Below are 9,937 nucleotides of genomic sequence, written 5' to 3'. Positions count from 1 at the left end.
AAAAGAAGAATTGGGGTGAGGTAACAAGGATGTCATTGATGAGACTCAAAACTAAGGCCTTGCCAGAAACTAATCAGCCCTGTTAGTATCACATCATATTACAGTGTAATGTTACCAGGGCAACCAGGGCAGGGCAAACTCAACAATAAACAAATCACCAGAGCTGATCAAAAAGGACTGAGATAATGCAACATCTTTATAATGTGCAAAGCCCAACATTTCTATTCAATATAAATGAGAACAGCCTCTTTTTTTTCTCCACAATCACCACAATCTAATGACCCGCAACTGATTTTCTCAGTTACTGGATACCGCTGGCATTTCCCAGCACACTTCCAAATAAAACTAGGGTGTGGCTCAATACTTGATTTTATTGCCGTCTGTAGCTCACTACTAGGGACTTACAAAACCATTTGCGACAATTCACATTTGCATATTACCTTTAGCAGATCAATAATGTCCAAAGGCCTTTCATAGCAGCCAAAGAAAATTTGAAGACGAAAGTGGGTACTGCAGATACTGGAGATCAGAGTCTAGATTAGCGTGGTGCTGGAAAAGCACAGCACGTCAGGCAGCATCTGAGGAGCAGGGAAATCAATGTTTCGGGCAAAAGCCCTTCATCAGGAATGAGGATGCTGCCTGCTGTGCTTTTCCAGCACCATTCTAACCTTGAAAGAACATTTGAAACCAAGCCAAAGAGATGGTGAGGCAGACAACCAAACGTTCGCTGACACAGAGATGGGTTTAAGGGAGCATTTTGGAAGGTACTAGGGGTTGCCAATGGTTACATGAAAACTCCAAAGTTTGACGCCCAGATCGTAGAATCCCTACAGCGTGGAAACAGGCCATTCGGCCCCTGTAGCCCTGCATTTCCCATGGCCAACCTACCTAACCTGCACATACCCGGTTTGTGGAGGAAGACAGAGCCCCCAGAGGGAACCGGAGGAGAATGGCTGCGTGGAATCTGCAGTCACCCGAGATTGGAATCGAACCCGGGTCCCTGGTGCTGTTAGGCAGCATTGCTAACCACTGAGCCATCATGTCACCTCAACGACGCACCAGGATATTGCTAATGAAGAGACATGTGATAGGCAGGAGTTATTCTTCTTAGCGCCGAGAAGGCTGAGGGGGAATCTGATGGAGGTGTACAAAGTTCCGAGGGGCAAAGACAGGGAAGATAGACAGCAAAACCCAAAGGGCACACAGTCTTAAGATAAAGAGGAGATTTGAGGAAATATTTTTCTCAGCCAGCGGGTTGACAGTATATTGAACTCACTGCCTGAAAGAGTGCTAAAGAGGGAATCCTCAAGACACGCAAAAACTGTTTAAATGAGCGAATGAAATACCATATCATAAGGCTTTTTGGGCCAAGTGTTGGAAAACGTGTGTGTTGTTAAGGTTTTGGTGAACTGCGACAACGCGGAGTCATAGGAGTTATACAGTACGGTAACAGATCAGTTAGACTAATGCCGACCAGATATCCAAAATTAATCTAATCCCATTTGCCACCATTGGTTCCACATCCCTGTAAACCCTTCCTATTCATGTACCCGTCCAGATGACTTTTAATTTATGTAATCATACCAGCCCCCACCGCTTCCTTTGGCAGTTCATTCTCAAACATGCACCACCCTCTGCATGAAAAAGTTGCCCCTTAGGTCCCTTTTAAATCTATCCGCTCTCACCTTAAACTTATGCCCTCTAGTTTTGGACTCCACCACCCGAGGGAGAAGTCCTTGGCTATTCATTCTATTGACGGCCCTCATGATTTTATGAACTTCTACAAGGTCTCATGAATGAAATTTTAAAAATCATTCCAACAAGGAAATATATTACCAATTTCCTAATGGGTTAATATGCTGGAACTGCCTGTCTAACGGCACTACGGTGTTTACCTACAGTGCTTCGCGAAAGCAGCTTAACACCACCTTCTTAAGGACAACTAGGGATGGACAATAAATGCCAACCAAGTAAATCACACCCATATTCCTGAATGAATATGAAAAAAAAAACAAAAGAACATCAACTGGATTTGTTAAATGTTTCTCTTTGCAGAAAATCCCTGGCCTGGTGAATATTTCCTGCATTTGTTTGGTTATTATTGCAGCAGTCATATTGGATATTGTACTGGACAGAGGATAGATAATAGGAAGGATGAGATGCTACATTGCTGTATGTCCTGTCAAGATTCAGGACGTATACTCAGGGCTGGAGAGGAACATGCAGTCAAAAGGCGAAGATTTGGTTATCATGGTGCGTGAATGTATCGACAATGCCGAATATACTCCCTTTACAGAGCATGCAAAAGCAGTGGGGACAGGTGTAGCATAGATTCACTGGGAGGTTACCAGGGATTGGGAGTGTTATACTTGAGAAAAATTTGGATTTTCTTCAATGCATCTGTGAATGTTAAAGAAAAAAAAACTTAACATTCTCAAGATGATGTAAAATTAAAACTTAGAAAGCTCTGTAAAATTTGTTCAATGACAAAAACCAGGAGCAGAAATATATGAGGACACAAATGATTTTTTTTTTTAAAAAGTGGGCTATTGAAAATTTTAGTCTGCCAAAACCTCCAAAAGGAAAATCTATCAATTCTTTTAATTTTTGTTAGCAAGGCATCCAATATGACATGGCAGTAGACATGTGTTATAATGGACATGCTCTGTACTGTGGCCTGGGAGCTAATGGGGAGAGACAGAAAGTGGGGAGTGGGAGGCAGAGATGGGGAAAGAATGAGAGGTGTAGAAAGGGAGGGTTGTGGGGACAGGGGTGGATGTAGGAAGGATGAGATGCTACACTGCTGTATTTCGTGTGCAATGCCAAGATTCAGGATGTATACTCAGGGCTGGAAAGAAACTTGCAGTCGAAAGTAGCTATGGTTATCGCGGTGCATGAATATACCGACAATGCCAAATTAAGACAGAGGTCATGCATATAGAGTAATGAACCGAAAAACAGTATCTCAAGAGGTTCTAATTTCTGGTGTAGTTTGCATACATTAGCGAGATTAATACTTGGCTCACAAACTGACGGAGGAGAAATGGGTTTCAGTTTGCGGGTCATTAGCCCAATGTTGTGGAAAAAGGAGGCTGTACTTTCAAGATGATCTACACTTCACACAGAGGGTGGTGAGTGTATGGAATGAGTTGCCAGAGGAAGTGGTGGACTCTGGTACAGCTGCATTATTTAAAAAGGCATCTGGATGGGTAGATGAAGAAGGAGGGTTTGGAGGGATATGAGCCAAGTGCTAGCAAATGGGACTAGTTTAGGTTGGGATATCTGGTCGGCATGGACGAGTTGGACTGAAGGGTCTGTTTCCGTGCTGTACATCTCTATGACTCTATGGCCTGAATTGTGCTGGGGCCAATGTGACCTTATGAACCAAGTAAGAGGAGAGTAGAATGCATTTTTAACCAAATTGTGAGGGGCAACAGATCAAACATAGAAATATGTGGAACATCAAGGGGTAGAGTCAAACAGTGGATAAATAATAACAATATTCCCTGCTCAGAAGGCCAAACTGACATTTGACATAAAGAAAAAAAGACCCCTTCCTATTAGTTGAAATACAAGAAATTGTAATTTGATAACAATACATCAACAAATAGATTATATCTGTAAATGCATAGATACCTCTAACTTCACAGAGGGATCTCCCTCGAGGAGCTTCCAATCAAAACTGACAATTCTAAAGTCATCTCTACTTGCCAACCCACTTAACATCACTTGCTCATTCGGCTGCACAATTCGGTCTCTTCCTGCATCTGCCCTTGGTAGTTTGTCACCTGCAAGAGAAGGTAAATAAAAATCATTAGGACAGGCAGAGCACAGTGAACTACAGCAGAATGGGTTTTAGACAGATTGGATCTAATTACATCTATAATTTTTAAAAAAACTCCCAAATACAATGTTCAACAGCAATAGTATCAGAATCATTATGTTGGAACACTTCCACTAATGACATAGAAATAGTTATCTCCCTGCTATATTGAATCTTCTCTGTGGATAGAATAAGCTTGAAGAGCCAAACTAGTCAACTGGTTGAAGCTTTTCTTCCGTATAAAATAGGGAGCTGAAATTAGTCTTTGCCCGTGGTAGGATGCGTCTCCCATTTATAATTTCTAAGCCTTTTTGGACTTTGCACATAATAATGTCTATAAAACGGTGTTACTGTTAACTTGCATTTACTCTGTTCCAACCAAATCATATGCTGCCCTCTGTCTACACTATCATAATCAGGGCCCTTCACTCTACCTTCTATGCCATGTCTTTCTTCCTCTGAACTTCAAAACAGTGAACTTCTCACAACTCTCTCAGCCGGGCTTTCCTTCGAAAATCTTCAATCCCGAGTTCCTACAGTCTCACCACAGTTTTTCTGACTTATCTGCTCTTCCTCGCTCCAATTTTCAACCTCAGAACTACCAATTGCTTTCAAGCTTCTCAATTCTAAAAAATTTTCTTTTAAAAACAAGGCAAGAATCCAACTGAGTTGAGATCTTCATCTTGCATTAATGCCGGTTCTTCTGAGAAGATTCTAGACTAGGGAAACCACACCAAGAATATGTCCTAACTTCTCCCCACCACCATAGTCAGCAAGCCCAAGATTGTCAGCAGATATCAAATTTGGGAGCTTTCTGTTCAATTCCCTCTAAAGAGACATTGACAATAGGCAGGAAGCATGGGAGGGCAAGGGGACTGATCTACTCTGAAAAATTGAGTTACTCGCTCCCCACAGTGTAAAGTGGGAGACTTGCATGTATAACTTTTAAATGGTAGTTATCTGTGCGTGTGTGAAGTTAATAATCAACTTGTAAATATTTCTGTAACCATGCTGATTTCTTTAAGGAAAGAGTTTTTGAAGCCTGGTTGTAGAATGAGTGGGTTTTAGTGCACCGATGGATTTTTGTTTAGTTTGTTTGCAACCCAGTCTGATAAATAATGGAGCCTATAAAGGATATAGTGAGTTAGGTCCTTACAGTGAAGAGCTAGTGCTATTCCAGACTATATAAAACTCAGATATGGTTATTTAGGCCCAGTGCAGTGACATCCAAGTACATGATAGCTTCTGGAAGAAGCTACTGCAGTTCCAGTTTAATAACTGTACTCTCGAGAGCCTTAAACCTATTGAGATGTTCGATACTGGAGTGTATTGAAAACTGTACAAGGCGTGTTGCGTGCATACAAAAGCTGCTTGTTTCTTTTCAATTTATAAAGGAGTGTTTTGAGATTAATAGGATTATTGTGCTACAGTGGTTAAATTTGTTTTATAAATAGATAGTTTCAATTATTCGATTTTATCTTTGTTCCTATTATCAGAAATTTGCATGCTTGGGTTTCCGAGACAGACTACTTCATTAAAACCAAAACTGAACCATATTGGACTCAGAATGTTAATTCTATTTCTCCCGCCACAGATGCAGCCAGACCTGCTGAGTTTCTCCAGCAAGTCAGGAATATTCCCCACTTGTCTGAGGGAGTACAACTCCAACAACACAAGTGCTTGATACAATTCAGGACAAAGCAGTTTACTCAATTGGCAACATACCCAAAATATTCACTCGCTTCACTGCCAACTTCCAGTAGCAACAGTCTGTACCACCTACAAGATGCACTGCAGAAAATCCTCAATAGCACCTTCCCAGCCTACAACTGTCTAGAAGGACAAGGGCAGCAAACATATGGTAACACCTACCAGTTTCCCTCCAGCACACTCATTATCCTGACTTGGAAATATATCACCATTCCTTCAGTGCTGCTGGGTCAAAATCCTGGAATGCCCCCTTTAGCAACATAATGGATCTACCTGCAGCAAATGCAGTTCACTCTCACCTTCTCAAAGGCAACTAGGGATGGGCAATAAGTTTGAGTGATTTCCACATCCCTTAAATGAATGAAAGAAAAAGCCCTTAATTATTGACAGTGGGTCAGCTGGAACACTCAAATTTAGTCTGATACTACAATGCAGCACTCAGGAAATGTTTCATTGTCAGTGGGACTGTCTTTTGAATGAGGTATTAAATCAAGACCCAATCAGGTGGAAGTCAGCAATTGCAGGAAGGAAAATAAGGAAGCTCTCGACAGAAATTGGAGGAAGGCCAATTTTAATGGTTTTAGGCAAGAACTTTCAAAAGTTGATTGGGGGCAGATGTTAGCAGGTAAAAGGGCGGTTGGAAAATGGAAGCCTTCAGAAATGAGATAATGAGAGTCCACAGACAGTATATTCCTGTTCAGATGAAAGACAAGGCTGGTGGGGTGTAGGGAATGCTGAATGACTAGAGAAATTGAGGTTGAGGTTTGGTCAAGAAAAAGGAAGCATATGCCAGGTATAGACAGCAGAGATTGAGTAAATCCTGAGAAGAGTATAAAGGTAGTAGGAGTATACTTCAGAGGGAAATCAGGAGGGCAAAAAGGGGACATGGGATAGTTTTGGCAAATAGGGTTAAGGAGAATCCAAAGGGATTTTATTAATGTCAAAAAAGTAACTAGGGAGAGAATAGGGCCCCTCAAAAAGTCAGCAAGGCAGCCTATGTGCGGGACCACAGGAGATGGAAAAGATACTAAACTAGTATTTTGCATCAATGTTTACTGTGCAGAAGGACATGGAAGATGCAGAATGTGGGGATGTAGATGGTGACATCTTGAAAAATGTCCATATTACAAAGGAGGTAGCGCTGGATGTCTTGAAACTCACAAAAGTGGATAAATCTCCAGAACCTGACCAGATGTACCCTAGAACTCTGTGGGAAGCTAGGGAAGTGATTGCTGGGCCCCTTGCTGAGATATTTGGATCATCGATAGTCACAGGTGAGGTGCCGGAAGACTGGAGGTTAGCTAATGTAGTACCACTATTCAAGAAAGAAGGTAAGGACAAGCCAGGGAATTATAGGCCAGTGAGCCTGCCGTCGGTGGTGGGTAAGCTGTTGGAGGAAATCCTGACAGACAGGATTTACATGCATTTGGAAAGGTAATGACTAATTAGGGATAGTCAACACAGTTGTGTATGGGAAATTGCGTCTCAAGAGCTTGATTAAATTTTTTGAAGAAATAACGAAGACTGATGAGGGCAAAGGGAAGGATGTGATCTATATGGACTTCAGTAAGATGTTTGACAAGTTGTAGACTGATTAGCAAAGTTAGATCTCATGGCATACAGGAAGAACTAGCCATTTGGATACAGAACTGTCTCAAAGGTAGAAGACAGAGGGTGGTGGTGGAGCGTTGTTTTTCAGGCTGGAGGCCTGTGACCAGTGGAGTGCCACAAGGATCGGTGCTGGGTCCACTTCCTTTTGTCATTTATATAAATGATTTGGATATGAACATTGGAAGGATACTTAGTAAGTTTGCAGATGACACCAAAATTGGAGGTGTAGTAGACAACGAAGGAGGTTACCTTGATCAACAGGCTTTTGATCAGATTGGCCAATGGGCTGAGAAGTGGCAGATGGAGTTTAATTTAGATAAATGTGAAGTGTTGCATTTTGGAAAGGCAAATCAGAGCAGGACTTATACACTTAATGGTAAGGTCCTGGGGAGTGTTGCTGAACAAAGAGACCCTTGGAGTGCAGGTTCAGGATTCCTTGAAAGTGGAGTCGCAGGTAGATAGGATAGTGAAGACAACGGTTGGTATGCTTTCCTTTATTGGTCAGAGTATTGAGTATAGGAGTTGGGAGGCCATGTTGCGGCTGTACAGGACATTGGTTAGGCCACTGTTGGAATATTGTTTGCAATTCTTGTCTCTCTCCTACTGGAAGGATGTTGTGAAACATGAAAGCCTTAGAAAAGATTTACAAATATGTTGCCAATGTTGGAGTGTTTGACCTATATGGAGAGGCTGAATAAGCTGGGGCTATTTTCCCCACAGCATCAGAGGCTGAGGGGTGACCTTCTAGAGGTTTATAAAATCATGAAGGGCATGGATGGGATAAATAGACAAAGTCTTTTCCCTGGGGTGTGGGAGTCCAGAGCTAGAGGGCAAAGGTTTAGGGTGGGAGGATTAAAATTTAAAAGGGACCGAAGGGAAACTGTTTCATGCAGAGTGTCGTGCGTGTATGGAATGAGCTGCCACAGGAAGTGGTGGAGGCTGGTACAATTGCAACATTTAAAAGGCATCTGGATGGGTATATAAATAGGAAGGGTTTAGAGGGATATGGGCTAAGTGCTGGCAAATGGGATATCTGGTCGGGTATGGACGAGTTGGAACAAAGGGTTGGTTACCGTGCTGTACATCTCTATGACTTTATGATAACAATCTGCTCATAGACCAGTAACTGGAAGCAAGATTTAAAAGAAACTTAAGAAAATTACTACAAAAGAGGCAGCAGAGCAAATAGTCATTGCTATTTAATACTTTATCATCCAGAACTAACATGAGCTAATCATGAGGTAAATTGAGGTTCAATACACCACAAACGTCATATTAAATGGTCCATGTATCTCAGATAGATGCCAAAAATCTTATTGGCAATCCATCCAGCAAACAAACGATCACAGAGTGACAAAAAAAAACTTGTAAACTCTATCTTCCTTGTGAGCGATTTCAGGTGGCCTCCTTCAATCTTCCTCAACTACAACCCCAACTCAGCCTCAAAGTCTTCTCGGTTACGCACCCCCCCAATGAATTGTCAATTTGCTCCAACAATTACTCCCTCCCCGGCTGCTCAATCTCTACTCCCGAGACTGCAGCGCAGTGGAATTACAAGGACACACCCAGCTTTGCCAGCAGACAGCACTGCTCAAGACAATCGCCACACCAACTCCCAGCTTCCCAGAGGCTCTAGTTGCTCTGCGGGGATTTATCTGAGCCCCAGTCTCATTAGCAGCACAGAGCTATCAACTGCTCCCACCCCCACCCCCCCGACCCCCAATGCCAATGAAATCCATCAGCTTTGTAGTCCTGCTGCTGCTGCTCTGAGACCATTGTTGCTGTGTTCCTGGCACTGTGGCTCATTCCTATGCCGCATGACTAGCTGCACCCCCTCCCTAACAAAACACCTGTATAACTTACTAGCGCATTCTTCCAATATCCTATGGTCACTGTTATTGAGTGAGCACATCCTCCCTGTCTGCCGTGCTGTGTACTTCCACTGCCAGTTCCTGCTCTCGGCCCCATAAACACATTATGTGAACTCAGGAGTCCATGGCTTTTGTTTACCCAGCCCCCAATGCCCCATCTTCATCATGGACATCCAGTCCTTGTACACATCCATCCACCATGACAAGGGCCTCCAAGCCCTCCGTTACTTCCTCTCCCGCCGACCCTACCAGTACCCTTCCACTGACACACTCATTTGTTTGGCTGAATGGGTCCACACCCTCAACAATTTCTCTTTCGAATCGTCCCACTTTCTCCTGACCAAAGGGGTAGCTGCGGGCACCACATGGGCCCCAGCTATGCCTGCCTCTTTGTCAGGTACCCCCTACCCACCGACCTTTTTCTCCGCTACATCGATGACTGTATTGGCATCACCTTGTATTCCCATGGAGGAGGTTGACCAGTTCATCAACTTCACTAACACCTTCCACCCAGACCATCACGGACATATCCTTCCCCTTCCTGGACCTCTCCATCTCCATCACTGATCACTGACTCAACATGGACATCTACTTTTATACCATCAGCTCCCACAGCTACCTGGAAAACACTTCCTCCCACCCTGCCTCCTGCAAAAACACTATCCCTTATTCCCAATTCCTCTGCCTCTGCCACATCTGCTCCCAGAAGGACCAGTTCCACCATAGAACATCCCAGATGGCCTACTTCTTCAAAGACCACACTTTCCCCTCCCATATGGTAAACAATGCCCTGCAGCATACCTCCTCCACTTCCCACACCTCTACCCTTGAACCCCACCTTCCAATCGCAACAAGGACAGAAACCCCCTGCTCCTCACTTTCCACCCCCCCCACCTCCCGATACAACACACCATCCTCCACC

At 43.3% G+C, this 9,937-nt stretch overlaps 1 protein-coding gene across 1 annotated transcript in view; it reads right to left on the bottom strand.

Annotated features, from left to right (window-relative positions):
* LOC122553809 (kunitz-type protease inhibitor 1-like) overlaps positions 1 to 9,937 on the bottom strand; it is a 66,229-nt gene that overhangs the window by 26,047 nt on the left and 30,245 nt on the right. The window contains exon 2 of the mRNA XM_043698159.1: positions 3,637 to 3,788. Within this exon, the coding sequence (XP_043554094.1) occupies positions 3,637 to 3,788 (152 nt within the window). The remainder of the gene's footprint in view (positions 1 to 3,636; positions 3,789 to 9,937) is intronic.

Source organism: Chiloscyllium plagiosum, chromosome 10 (assembly GCF_004010195.1).
Source record: "Chiloscyllium plagiosum isolate BGI_BamShark_2017 chromosome 10, ASM401019v2, whole genome shotgun sequence".
NCBI classification, from domain to species: domain Eukaryota; kingdom Metazoa; phylum Chordata; class Chondrichthyes; order Orectolobiformes; family Hemiscylliidae; genus Chiloscyllium; species Chiloscyllium plagiosum.
This window is presented reverse-complemented; position numbering and strand designations above follow the sequence as displayed.